Source organism: Tenrec ecaudatus, chromosome 4 (assembly GCF_050624435.1).
Source record: "Tenrec ecaudatus isolate mTenEca1 chromosome 4, mTenEca1.hap1, whole genome shotgun sequence".
NCBI lineage: Eukaryota > Metazoa > Chordata > Mammalia > Afrosoricida > Tenrecidae > Tenrec > Tenrec ecaudatus.
In genome coordinates this window covers 74,925,295-74,939,506 of record NC_134533.1, presented here as the reverse complement: position 1 = coordinate 74,939,506, position 14,212 = coordinate 74,925,295, and the positions used below count along the sequence as shown (strand labels likewise).

General features: G+C 51.1%; 2 protein-coding genes across 2 annotated transcripts; one reads left to right on the top strand and one right to left on the bottom strand.

Moving 5' to 3' along the window:
* The first annotated feature begins 1,857 nt into the window (after positions 1-1,857).
* On the top strand, positions 1,858-9,050 carry NDUFC2 (NADH:ubiquinone oxidoreductase subunit C2). The gene is made up of 3 exons (XM_075546341.1): positions 1,858-2,197; positions 6,537-6,680; positions 8,877-9,050. The coding sequence occupies exons 1-3, from the start codon at positions 2,029-2,031 to the stop codon at positions 8,924-8,926; spliced, it is 363 nt and encodes a 120-aa protein (XP_075402456.1). The 5' UTR covers positions 1,858-2,028; the 3' UTR covers positions 8,927-9,050.
* A 4,450-nt stretch (positions 9,051-13,500) lies between these two features.
* Positions 13,501-13,944, bottom strand: THRSP (thyroid hormone responsive). Its single transcript, XM_075548676.1, has one exon. The coding sequence runs from the start codon at positions 13,942-13,944 to the stop codon at positions 13,501-13,503; it is 444 nt and encodes a 147-aa protein (XP_075404791.1).
* Positions 13,945-14,212: the final 268 nt, after the last annotated feature.

Sequence of the window (14,212 nt, the reverse complement as noted above, 5' to 3'; positions counted from 1 at the left end):
GATCTGTTTTGTTCTGTCCTCAACAACAAACCAGGGAGCGTTTGACAAACATGGTGTCTCAAATTAGTCCAGGTTCATTCAGAAGCCAAGTGGTTACATAGGGCTAGGTTCTGTTGGAAGCTAAGCCTGGACTGCTCCATTTTAATATACATAATCATTTGCCAGAAACTTTATAAACATTTAAATAGTTAAGGGTTTGGCTAGTAATCTACCTGGTATTCAGAGTTTACATAATCCTTCTGTGGAACATGTTTTGTTTGTTCCATCTCTTTTTTATATTGTTTATAAAGAAACACTTGTTGAAAGAAAACTTTTGCAAAAAAAAGCTTTTTCATAATTTATATTATTTCTGTGGGACATTTCCATACGTGCAATTATCAGGTCAGAGCATGTGTATGATTGAAACACTTGCTGCCTTCCAGGGACTATTCCAATACACAGATCCTCTGACAATCCTCGCTCAAAGATCACCGATGAGGGTATGCTTTCTACAGCTGTACAAGGACCTTTATTTACTATGGGATCCATGGGGGTGGAAATAAAATCAACGCAGGACGATGCTCCTGTTAGGTAGGCTAGCGTAGGGCTGGGGGATGTCCGTTAACACATGCCCAGAGGGCGAAGCTACGGAAACAAAAGAGTGGCACATTGCCCATGCTCAGAGGTTCAGGTTTCCCCCGCAGGTGGGCATGGGTGGGCGCTGAACCTGGATTGGCCCACCTAGGCCACCTGGATTGGCCCACCTAGGCCACCTGGATTGGCCCACCTAGGCCAGTTGAATTCAATTCAGCCAATGGCGTCGATCAGGGGTCGTCCACCACGCCTCCCCGTGGAATCCTTGAAAAGGCAAAAAAAAAAAAAAAGGCAGGACCCCAGAGTAGAGCAACACTTTTTTTGCATGACACTGAGCAGCTTGCAGCCAAGCTGCGTGTTCACGAAGAGTCCTATGGGTGCCGTGTAAGCCTGAAACTTCTAACCCTCATAAAACTCACTTGGATCACAAACCAGGCTTAAGCGTGAATTCTTTCTCGCAGGGAGCCAAGGACCGAGGTATCGATCTAGCTCTAGAGAGAGCTAACACTCCCAAGATGCATGTGCCTGTTGGCATTAGCCTCTGGTGTCATCAGCATTCACTTAGGCAACACTTTGATTCCACTAGAGAGCAGACCCGACAGGAAGGGCTGTACTCCCGGGAAGTAAACAAAAGTTGGACAGTTACTTGTCAGAATGTGTGAGTGTGAGTGTGTGTTTATTTTTATTTTCATTCCTCAAACGTCCAGGGAGCCTTCTCCTCTTTCAGCCTTGTGCAACCCCAGGGCGCTGCCACCCACCCTGAATTTCCAGAATGAACTAAATGATTCCGTTCAGTTTTCCAAATTCTTGGATGCTGGCCAGAGTCCAACTGTCATCTCTTACGTTTTGGAGCATGTGTAAAGAAACGTCTGGAAACCCAGAAAATGAAAACTAATTTTTAAAAAATATTTATTTCTTCATTTAATCATTTCATTGGGGCTCGTAGAACTCTTACCACAATGAAAACTAATTTTTATGGCGTGTCCGGTGTCGGGTTTCTCAGACCTCTCCATGTCCACTGGAGGGTGCTGGGCGTCCAGATGGTATGTCCAATGGGGACCTTCCGGGGAGGGAGCGGCTGGGCGGGGGGTGTAGAAAAAGACAAACATCGCATCCTCACCCATATTGGTTCGCTTGATGGGCTCTTGGATCTCCTAAACCCAGGCCTCCCGCCACCCACCCATCAACGGGATCCCGGCGGGCCGGAACGACGCGGGCCGGGCCCGCCGTCCCGGCGGGCGTGGTGGGTCCGGAACGTCGGGCAGACCGGAAGGTCGCACGCGGACTTCCGGCGGCAGCGCGCGCGGGGAAGCGTTTGCGCAGCGCACCGCCCGCGCCGTGTCCTTCAGCCCGGTTCCCGGAGGCGCGGCCTGGCGGCTTGGGCGCGGCGGGGGTCGCGGTGGTTTTCCTCGGTTGCGGTGCTGAGGCCAAGCCTCCCGGGGGTACGGCGTCACGATGATGACCGGACGGCCGGGCCGAGTGCCCTTGGAGTTTATGCCGGACGAGGCCCGGAGCCTGCCCCCGCCCAAGCTGACCGACCCGCGGCTCCTCTACGCCGGCTTCGTGGGCTACTGCGCCGGCCTGCTGGATAACGCGATCCGGCGGAGGCCGGTGCTGCTGACGGGTGAGGGGCCGGGGGCGGGGGTCTCGGCCTCCCATCCCCGGGGTCTGGCCGCCTCGCTGGCCCTCCGCGTAGGCATTGCAGTGTAGGGAAGCAGACCTGCCCACCGGTCCCCTGTGCGCCCCCTCTGTTTTCCTTATTTCCACGGCGTCACCGCCTGTCATGCGCTGCTGTGCCGCATTCATCTTCGCGTGCCTCGTGGGCGGCTATGAGCCACGAAGGACAAAACTGAGTCCGAGACGTTAAAGCAGCTTCCTAAAGGTCACAACGGCTAGGAAGTAGCGGAGCCCGTTTTAGGACCTAGTATACAGAGGGAACCACTGCTGTCGATGAGTGAGCGTAGGAAGTGGGGGCCCGGATTCAGTAGGTAGGTCTGGGGAGGGGCTGGATAGTGTGCATTGCTCACAAGCTCCCCGCGGCTGCTGTTGGGGTGGGGATGGTGCTCACCTGGGCGTTAGTCTGTGGCAGAGTCGCTTCTAACTCACAGCCACTCCCGCGGTGTACGCCGGAATGAACCCCAGCTGGCTTCTGCACCATCCTCACAGGTGTGAGGACTGAGCCCATTGTCGCCCCCACCGTGCCAACCCACCTCATCAAGGCCTTCCTCTTTACCTGTCTCTCCACTGTACCAAGCATGATGCTTTTTTTATTCCCGGGGAAATGTCCCCAGGGGAGAGAGGCGCTAAACCACTGGGGTATATTGCTCAGTAGTTAAGGTCCCTGGCCCACTAGAGAGACCGAGTTAATAAAAGAAGAGCTTCAACAAGAGGGATCCACACAGTGACTGCAACAAAGAGGGATCCACACAGTGACTGCAACAAAGAGGGATCCACACAGTGACTGCAACAGTGTGCTCCACATAAGAACAATTGTGGGGATGGCACCCAGCCACAGCATCCTGATAAGAGCTGGCACATCGCTATATTAAGTATTGGGTGTCCAAAGGGAGAAAGGGAGGGAAACTTTGGAAGAGAGACCCTTGAATCAGACAGACACTGGAAGCTTCCAGTGGGAACAAACTAAAAGTCATTGCCATTTGTGTTGATTTCCAACTCAATAGCATCCCTGTGGTACAGGGTAGAACTGCCCCTGTGGGTAGGTGAGAGTACACCTTTCTCCTGTGGGTTTGCGTGACTACACCTTTCTCCTGCGTAATAGCTGGACTGGTTAGCAGCCTTGTGCGGAGTGAGCTCCTTGGCTACTAACCTGAAAAAAAAAATGATGGTTCAGATCCACCTTTTTTGGACTTGAAGACAGGCCTGGGCATCGGTAGTCGAGAAAATCCTATTGCTTGACATGAGTTGGAATTCACTTGAAGGCAACCAGTGTGGGTAGCTTGGGTTGGAAAAAAGCTAACGTGACGACGGTTAAGCCAGCAGGAATCACTCCTGCAAGCACTTTATTCGCCTCAAGGTGACCAGATTTTAACATTGGTAAGGCAGCACACCATTGATAAAACTCATATCCTGGCAAAATAGCCACATGGCAGCCGAAAACTGTATACCCTAGCTTGTCATGCATTCTTTCAAAAAATCGGGACTTTTTAAGATGCCATGGGACAAATTGTTAAAAATCAGGATGTCTGGTCACCTGATTCTAGCTGCATGTCCTGCCTGGTGGTTGGCTCCCGCTTACCAAACCCCAGCACTTTCAGTGCTCAAATAGTACCAGAATCCCTGAGTCATCTCTACCCATTTTTGCCTCTGAAGATGTGGTGTCTCCCCTTTGATGGCCAGTTCACGTTTCCCCAAGCTCCTCTCGGGGTGTAATGAGAAGACCCAGCGTGGAATGAAATGTTCCTACTCAACTGCTTCTAGCTGGGTTACCGTGGGCAAGCCTCTTAGAGCCGACATTTTCCACCTATAAGATGATACTACTTTATATATTGTCAGTGAAGTGGGATTCTGTCGGTAAAGTTTGTGGCACAGAAAGTACTAGACAAAGTACCCTAGCTGCTGTTATGGAAGCATTTTACCTTTTGTTTGTTCAACCTTTACTGAGCTATCTCTCTGCCAGGCACCGGGTTGGTATGGTGCACATGGGACACAGACTGCAGAGAAGTAAAGGTTGGTAGGAACCTGGCGTGTCCCACATGGTCTAGCCCGTTAGCAAACTCGCATTATTTGTCTTTTAGGTTCAGAGAAATAGTATCGTGGCTAAGAGCACACACATTAGAGTTTGACATCATCTCCACATGTCACTTTGGATTCTGGGGAAAGTAGCCACCACTGTGAATTTGTTTCCTTATTGTTAACATGGGGATAGTGCCCACCTGTGTGTGCCCCAAGGAGTCCTGGTGATTCAGGGAATGGGTAAGCACTTGATTGCTCACAGAAAGGCTGGAGGTTCAAACCCACCAGCTGCTCCCTAGGAGAGCCACATGGGAATCTGCTTCCAGGAAGATTTACATATGGCCTGGGAAACCCAGAGGGGCTGTCCTACTCATACTCCTACAGGGTCTGAGGGTTAAGGCTTGGGCTTGGGCTTGGGTTTTGTGACTTGAGAACCCACTGAGATGGTGCGTGTAAAGCCCTTAGCCCAGGCTTCCTGTGTTCCTGGGCTATCCTCAGCAGCATTTCTTAATACAGGTTGTGCCTGTCCACCTCCGTGCCTGCAGAGAGTTCTCATAGTCATTAAGTGAATGGGCATCTGTGGACTACAAAGACGTATAGGATCAGTTTTGCTGTAAGCTTATGCAGTAAAGATAGCAGGTGTGACATCATAAACTGTGTTTCTAAGGCCGTTGGAGGTGTGGGAAAGGAGAGAGAATTGTAGTGGGGTTTCAGACCCTGGCCATGGAGAGGGCCTGTGCATTCTGTGGGCAAACGGAGAACCCGCCCTCACCGCCATTCAGTGCTCTCTGACTCAACAACCCTGTAGCCGACAGCTCCTCTGAGAACTGCTCCTCTGGGTTTGCGAGGCTGTCGCTCTTTCCCAGAGCAGGCAGCTGACCGTGTCACCCACCGGACTACCAGGGCTCCTTACTCTGCGGGAAGAATTGGGAACTTTTTTGGGTCAATGAAATCAAATCGTGCAGATCTGTTATCAACTTAGCAGGAAGCATTAACAGCTGTGTTCCTTCCATCATGTGTTTGTGCACCTGTGTTGCTGGTTATTGCTCCTCAGTCTCGGTTTGAGTTGACCCTTCTCGTAGCTACCCCGTGGGCAGCAGAACAAAACCCTGCCCAGCCCCACCCTGAATTTAGAGTGAGGTTAGTGACCGAGAATAGTGTACAAAACTAAATGCTTCTGGTTTCTAGTTCCATCTATCAGTATTTTGTGGTGTCCTCAAAGAGCATAGCAGCTTCCAGGTGGAGGCTCCCAAAGGAAAGGAAAGGGGGGTGTTAGCGAGAGAACACCACTTAGAGAGGAGAGCTTAGGGAAATGGGGACCTGGGGAGAGATCAACACAGTCTTGGTGCTGGAATGACGTGCACATAATCTCCTGTACACAGAAGCTTTTTCCCTGAGGGATACAGGGAAGCAGCGAGCGTGTGGGTGTGAGTGTGGGTGTGCCACACAGAGGCACTTGGGAGAATGCAGTGCCCTCTGGCTCAGTGTTGGCAGGTGGCCCCTGGGAGAAGCAGTCATCCTTTGGGCTGAGAGAAGATGCTCAAGAGCCATGGGGCTCAGCCCGCTCCGGGCCTGATGAACTGACAGGGCTCGATGGCTCAATCCTCCTGAAGGTGGGGGGGGGGGGGAACACGAAATGATGAGCAGTGGCCCTCGGTCGAAAGCACAGCTCTCCAGAGATTGCCAGGGTATTTTGTCTCTGCCTTTATAGACTCTTACATGGTAAAAGGAAGACTAAGTACAAGCTCTTGGATACTGGACTAAGGGGGAACTGTGTCTTCTCCCCAATAAGCACCATTAGACCTACATTGACGGATGGACAGAGGTACAGTCCTCGATGGATGGTCTTAAAGCGGTTTGTGTTGTCTCCAGTGTACTGATTCCTGGTTGCTTATTCATTGGCACAAAAACAGTAGCTAAACTATGAATGTAGTGCATCAGGAAAGCGCTGTACTGTATTCTCTCTCTCTCTTTTTAACAAAAAACATTTATTAAGTTTCCAAAGGGATAAGAACAAGACAACTACGGAGACACGGCATCCAGACTGGTGTGCCGCTCCACTGAGGGCCGCTGCTGGGATCGCCAGCCTTTCCGTGGCAGGGCCGGCTCTGCAGGGCGAGGCTGTTCTCGGCACTGCCGTGGGGAAAGCTCTTTTCTTACAGCGTGTTGAACGAGCCATAAGAACACATTATGTATCTGAAATGTAAAACTGCTGCTTCGGACACACTGACTGACTTGTGCTTTCTCTGGGATCTGCCCTTGAATTTCAGGTGTGCACCGCCAGCTTCTGTACGTCACTTCCTCTTTTGTTGTTGGATATTTTCTTACTAAACGCCAAGACTATCTGTCTGCTGTGAGGGACCATGACACGATGGCCTATATAAAATCACATCCGGAGGACTTCCCTGAGAAAGGTATTTCCCATTAATGGCAGAAACCGCTCTTTACACTGCACTGTCCTCTCTGCTGGCTTCTACCCATTCCTGTGGCTTCTGGCCCCTTCTGGATTCTGGTGACACACATTTCGTCTCTAGACAAGAATTTTCTTCAACTCAGATGTGCAAGTTCTGGCTGTGTACCCCCACACCCCTTGGTTACAGCCAACAAAATCCATGTCCCCTCTGCCTTCCCAAGGAGTCCTGGTAGCATAGTGGACTACGCACAGGGCTGCTAACCACAAGTTCAGCGGTTTAAACCCACCAGCGGCTCCTTGGGAGGCCTATGAGGCTCTCTGCTCCCGTAAAGACTTAAAACTCAAAGTGACAGTTCTACTCCGTCCTAGGTTTCTCTGTGAGTCGGAATCAACTCCATGTCAGTGAGTTCGGGTTCTGTTGATTTCGGCCTTTCACAAACCTGCTGCTCTGGGCCCTGCCCGACTTGCTGCTTCTCCAAGTCTTTCTCTCTGACTTCCCAAGTATCAGCAAGTCCTTTCAGCTCTTCTTCAGTAGTTCTCACCTGGGAACTCCCTCTCCGCTCCAAGGCTGTGACTAGCCAGGCCCTGGACACTGAGGCGTGCTTGCCCAAGCCTGCCTCAGCCTCCACCTTAACTTCTGTCTGCTGAAAGTTTCCGATCAGATCAAGTACAACAGATATTGCCCCTGTGGTCAAAACCGCGCTACACTCCTTACCCTGGTCTCTTCCCAGCTGAGGTTAACTACCTGCCCTCTGTCCTTGCCGCTCACAGGCTGGACCTTCATGTTGGTGTCCCCAGCCTTTAGCACAAAGCCCACCGAGGAGGCTGACGCGACCTGCCCAGTATCATTTGGTACATGCTGCCCCTTCTTCTGGACACACTTTCTTCTCTTCTCATCCCTGTGCCCACCCTGTCCGGCCTGCAAACACACCGTCTCCATGAAGCCTTTTCCCGGCTACAGCCAGGGACTCCCTCAGCACACTCTACTGATCTCTCTTCAGCTGCAAATTTAATCGCATTCTAAGTGTCTTCTTGCCTGTATTTCACATGCCTGCACATTACACAGAGGTGCACATATGTCAGCTTGTATGTTGGGAGCTTAATGTCATAGGAAATGTTTTTTGTTTTTTTAATCTCCTGTGCCAACACAGGGCCTTAATAAATGACTGAGTGAGTATGGGGAAGAATTTTGAACTTGTGAATATATAAATAGACGTTCCTATTTATGTAAAGGTGCAGTGTAAAACTTTTACAGTTTGGGGCTGAAGGGTCGGCCTATTTAATGTCCCCGTGGCCTTCCATCCTGTATGTGGTGTTTAGGGTTGAGTCAAACGGTGCAGCTCTTGGTGTCTAAAGACCGTAAAGATTAGTGCTGGCCCCCAGGCCACTGGCCTCAAGTCAAGTCCGATTCTCAGGGACCCTCACATAGCATTTCTGAGACAGTCAGTCTTCGCAGTAGCAAGTCTTTCTCCCACCAGGGCTTCTTAAAGACTCATCCACAGCCCTGGATAAAGGTTATGTCAGAGAATGTGGAATATGCCGAACCTTTGAGGGTACAGCTGGAAGGAATCTTGGAAATACTGATTTCTAAGGTGGGACTCAGTGTCTGGGCTGATCCGAAGTCCCAGACCTTCTGTCGGTTTGCTGGCGAGATCTGTACGAGGCCCTGCTGCCTGCAGGCGTGCACCACGAGGTTCATGCTCCCTCTGGCAGCACATCACGAGGAGGTGTGCCGAGAACCGTGTGCACCAGCAGCAGGAGATGGAGACCCAGGCTATGTCCCCTCGTGGCCCCTCTTAACGTCCCTCTTCCTATTCATTCTTCTCATCTGGCCATGCCATCTGGATGTCACTACCACCAAACCCACGGCCACTGAGTTAATCCCAACTTACAGCAAGCTCTCCGTAGGATTTCCAAGACTATAGGTCTTTACACGAGCAGAGAGCCTCATCTTCCTCCCGAGGGGCAGATGGTGAGCAAGAACCTCCCACCTTGCAGTTAGCAGCCCAGTTCTTATCTGAGTTCCTCTTCACTTAGTGAAACAAAGCCTCCGTGACGCATAGGTGATGGTGGCGGTCCAGAAGAGGGAGGTTCATAGGGCCTTCTCTCCAGGAGAGTGCTGAGCGCTCATCTTCCTGTGAGTGATACGGCTTTTAAAGTCAAGGGAGACTCATGGTTGTGATCTTTCCTCTTACAGATAAGAAGAAGTATGCTGAAATTCTCGAAGAATTCTACCCAGTGCGTTGAGCCTCACCAAATCCCCTGATTTTGCTGAAACTGTTACTTCAGAATTCTATGGACATGTTTCCACACCTGAAGTCTGTGTTAACCTGTATGTTAGCACCTTGCGATTAAACGGCCTCCCTGAGTACTCTGACTCCTTTTATCTTCTGAAAAAGAGTTCATCCGGGAATGATCAGTTACCACTCATCCAGATTCCAGAAGGGAGTTAAGTTCTAGCTCAAAGGGCAGTAAACTGCAACTCACAGGCCAAATCTGGTCTGTGAAGAAAGTTTTCCTGGAACAGAGTCGTGATCATCTGTTCACGTGCTGCTTGTGGCTGTTTCACGTGCAGCAGTGAGGCTGGGCCCTTGTGACAGACCTTGGGGCTTGCAAAGCCTGAAAGATGAAATGTCCTCTCTGGCCCTTCCAGAGAGCGCTTTGCCAGCTCTTGTTCTTGAGTGTGAGTAGGAAGTGGGCCCACTTATACAGGGTTCTGAAGGCGGGACGAAGGAACCATGATTGACCCCTGTAGGGCTGTCGAGTCTAGAGAGAGTTTGACCTGGGAATGATGTGGTCGGCTGTGTGTTTCTGACCTCTGCAGAGGATGGAAATGACGCCCGAGAGCAGTTAGGAGCTGATGGACGCCGTGGTCTTAGGCAGGCGTCCTCAAACTGGCCCCTGGGCCACATGCGGCCTGCCGGGTGTTTGTTCCCGTTTGTTTTTTTACTTCAACATAAGATGTGCAGTGTGCATAGCGATTTGTTCATAGATTTTTTAAGACGAGTCTGCCCCTCCAACGGGTCTGAGGGACAGTGGACCTCTGCCTTAGAGGGACAGCCCCGGGGAGAGTGGACGCACTAGCTCGCCCTCTGCAGTGGAGTCAGATGGGATGAGCTTCGAGTCCATGGCTCATCCACCCTAAATGCTTGACCACAAAGATTGGGTGCCAAACTCAGATTGTATCATAGAGATGACTGAAATAGTCGTCTTACTGATACGTTGGTTTCCAATTAAATGGCAGAATTTTCTCTGGGCAAGATCAAATGGATTTGGTCTTTAGTCTCTTGTATACCACTTGAAAAAAATGAAAACATGTCAGTAAGGGCTTTAGAAATGATGAAGGTGGACGAATACAAAATTGTGTTTTAATTGCTCCGACAGTGGCAGCTGATCGTGTGCCTGTGCTGGGGCTCATCAAAGGCTAACACACACAAGAGGGTAAACTCCCACGGGACTGTGGTTCCCCTTAGTCCTGGAGAGTTACAAACAAGGCCTCCAGAAGATGCGTGGGTGAGGGTGGGAGAAAGCCAGCTTAATAATAGCTCTTAAATGCCAGATGCTTTTTATTCGTCATCTTGTTTAACCTTCACAGCTTGGGAGGGAGGCAGCGTTTTATCCCTAGTTTACACGTGAGGAAATGTAGATGTCACTGGGTCAAACTACTTGTCCAAGACGACACAGTGGATGACTACTTAGAGGGGCAGGTGACTATTCATCAGACTAACCCTTTTGCGCTTTGGACCTGACCACACCGAACAAGTAGCTCTGGTCCCTCATGAACCGCTGGCCACAACCTCCAGCCGGGAAGAGGAGTGGGAGTTGTGGGTAGCAAGAGGCATCCTAAGGTGAGCCAGTGCAAGTGGGGAAGCGTCCCAGGCAACAGGGTCGCCTTCGCTTCCAGCCGCAGGTCCAGGCCCCTCGGGTCACATCGGTGATTTCAAATCGCCCCGTGTCCTTGTCATAGAGGGCCTTGTGTACAGTGATCTGTGGAGGACAGAAAGATACCACATAATAAGCTCGTGAAACGGGGACAGCTGGCACTGCAGCCCTGGAAGGGCCAGGGCCTCCGCTCTGGGGTAACACCTGGTTTCATATCTACGTTTCTAGTAACAGCTGTGCAAATAGGTAAAATAATTGGGGTCACAAGAACCCAGACTTTTGACTCCTCTGTCACCCTACCTTCATAAGTGACTACCTGTGTGCGGGTGTGTCTGAGCATTATGTAGACTGCTGGAAGCATTTTGCTTGTCAAGGGTTAGGTTTTCTATCAACTACCATCCCAGTTCCCATTCCAGGTTGCAGAATTGTTAGAAAAGCTGCTACACACAGTAGAGGGAAGAAATTCCACTCCAGAGGAAGGTTCGCATCCTGACTGAGTAACCTTGGACTCTTTTTTTTTTTTCATCTGTAAGATAGGGGTGATAAATCCGTTAGATAATTGATGTGAAAATGCTCTTAAAACTACGAAGCATTATTCCAATGTCAAGTGTTAATTTTACTGCCATCAAGGTGGGGCCGTGCATACCCAAGGCCTTGCAACTTGCAAGTGGAAGCAACAGGACTTACAGCCAGCACTGTTGGCTCAGCCCCGCTTGCTCCAGAGGAACCTCAGAGGCAGGCGGCTGAGGGCTGGGGAAAAGCCTGGGCAAACACCACCGACAGCCCTCAAAGGCTGGCTGTTCAGGCTCATTTATCTTCCCCACCACGTGGCCCGAGGACAGATGAGGAAGGAACGATAAGGCAGACAATGGGTGCGATGGAAAGAAAGCACGACTTGGTGCCAGCCTTGCTTTCTGTTGCCTCGCCAGCTATGTGACTCAGGTGTGTCATGTTAACCTCTCTGGCTTTAATTTCCTTGCTAATAAAGTGGGGATAAAGTCCTACCCAACATACGACCCACCTCAGGGGGCTTTGAGATTCCAATCGATGTGCCAGGGTGTGGGAACAGGGCTGGCAAGTGGCAGAGGGTCAAAGCTGGCAGCTGTGGTGGCCCCATTTCTCCCAATCTTTGTTCACAAGTGACCCACCCACAACTGTCCCAGGCCCTCACCCACTTCCCACCTTGCCACCACCTGCTTGTCCAGCTTGCTGCTAACTCATACTCCACGACCCCAGACGCACACATGCTCAGATGGAGGTAGGTGCCACACAGAAGGGCTTCCAGGTGGGCATGTCTGCAGGCTCTGGCACGCCTCCAGCGGCTTTCCACGGGGCCAGCTGGGCCCTGGGGTGGCCAGTTGCAGGGGCGCTTGGAGCGGCTTATCTACACCCGTCTCCTATCACACAATTAAAGGTTTCCGTGTCCTGCAACTTGAGTGGGAACCACTGCCGCCCATGCAGCACTCAGCACACACATATGGGTGAGTCCACACACAGACCCGGGACCAATTCCTTTCTTCATAAAATAGATAAAACCTGTCTTTGGAGGATGACCGTGAAGAACAAAATAGTGCTGTAGTGGACTTAATTGGTATTTACCTAGCATGTGCTCAATTAGTAGCTCTTATTATTAATACTTACCATCAAAGTTCTTACCTGCGATGGAACGTCCCTGAAACTCTGTACAATTATATGTGAGCTACTCATTGTAACCACGAGGTCAGTGTTTTGAGGCTCCTGGGTGCCCCTCGAGAGAAAGAGGACGCTGTCTGCTCCCAGAGAGGTACAATTTAACCCATCTAAAGCGCAGTCGAAGGAGGGATCAGTCATCAGAGCCCAGAGGGGGAGAGCCCCGTGTGCAGACGGCGCAGGATGACAGAGGGAGCCCGAGAGTCATTTGTGGAACCACAGAGGGAATAAGCCCCTGCAAAACAACCCCTCTCTGAGCTCGAGGGACGGAGGAAAGTGGCCACCGAGCAGAGTGCTTAGGAGACAGGAGGATAGAAGAGCAGAGGCATAAATCTGACCTGCACTGTTACAACTTTGTCAGGCTGGACCTGATCTGGTTTGGTTCCGTTGTTTGTTCACATTAGGGTGCATCTCAGAGGTGGTATGTCATTGGAGGTCACCCTCTTGAAGCTGTGTTAGAGGTTGTTCTGGTTTTCGGTATATAAAGCCCAGGATTGATGAACCGATAGGGACAGCAGGTAGAATAAGAGTTTCAGGGAGGGGCGTTTAAAGGGCGATGATGTCAGGGAATCAGTGTAGAAAAAAACGTCTGGAAGCTGGTAGCAGTTGTACAATTCTACTTGACATGATTGAACTATGGAGTGGTATATATAAAAACCCAATTCATATATATATGAATATATATATGTTGAACTGAACAAAAAAAGAAAATTTAAATTCTTGGAAACCCAAAGGAGCAGTTCTCTTCCAGCCTATAGGGTCGTTATGAGTTAGAATTGACTCAGTGGTGCTGGGTTGCTTTTCTACTTAAGTGTGCCAGGACCGTGAGGACAGGTCCGTCCACAGCTTAAAGCAGATTAAGTCTGCAAAAGACCCCCAAGCATTCGCCTACTTACAAATCAGTGCACGCACACACAAACGCGTGTGTCGATGCACAAAGCGCATGTCCTCAGAGGTCACGTTCCCTCTGTCTCCATAACAGCTTGTTTTTATGACCCAGCCCTGGTGTTGGGCCCTGATGTCTGTGTTATGAATCAGAGCATTATATGAACATATATAAGATCAAATTAGCCTTCGACAGAAATATGTTATTCTTCACAACAATCCTCCCATTGTGGTCCCAGTACCTGGCGTGTGAGTATCTCTGTGTGACAGCCAGCCTCTCCCTCTCCTGTCCTCCCCTGAGTGTCCCCTCGGTGGGCCCAGATACCCATTAGCAAGGTCAGCATTACCTTCCCAGAGTCTGAGGTCTACATGGCCTGTCCTGTTATTTCCTGGTATTTCCTTGTCACCTCCTCGGCTTTCAGGGTCAGGTGGGTGAGGATGTGGTGGAGGCTGGAGAAGTGCAGGTGGAACTGGGCTTCTAGGTCCAACATCCTCTTGTCCTTAGCCTCCTGGGTCTCAGAAGCTTTATCCTCAGTCTCCTCCGCCATACCTTTGGCCACCTTGGCCTGCCACTCTTCCCTCGGCAGCAGCCCGTGGTCCACGTCCACGTGAATGGCCTTGAGCATGGTGAAGTACTTGTAGAGATCGGGGGCACCGGCCTGGCGCTGACCTCCGCGCTCGCTGGGCGGCACGTCCCGCAGCAGGCTGGGCATCATCACCACCTGCTCCATGTTGCGCACAGTGGCCGAGTACCGGTCCAGGGCGGTCAGCAGGCAGTTCTTGGGGTAGCGCTTGTTGAGCACCTGCATGGCTGCTGCCTCTACCACGCTGAGCCTGGCAGCCTTCCCTAGCACTATTTCTAGGCTCTGGGTCTAACCGCAGATGGAAGGGCTGCCAAGGCCCAGCTGCAGGTTAACACAGCCCTGGAGGACAGGCCAATCCCAGGGCTTGAGCGCCAGCGTCGGTGTCACGTGATGGGTCTGCCCAGGGACAGACCTGCCAGCCTTCTGCTCGCGTGTCAGCACAACCCTGCCGCTTCGGCGAGGGCCAAGCTCCGCCTTCGCCTGACTCGGAGAG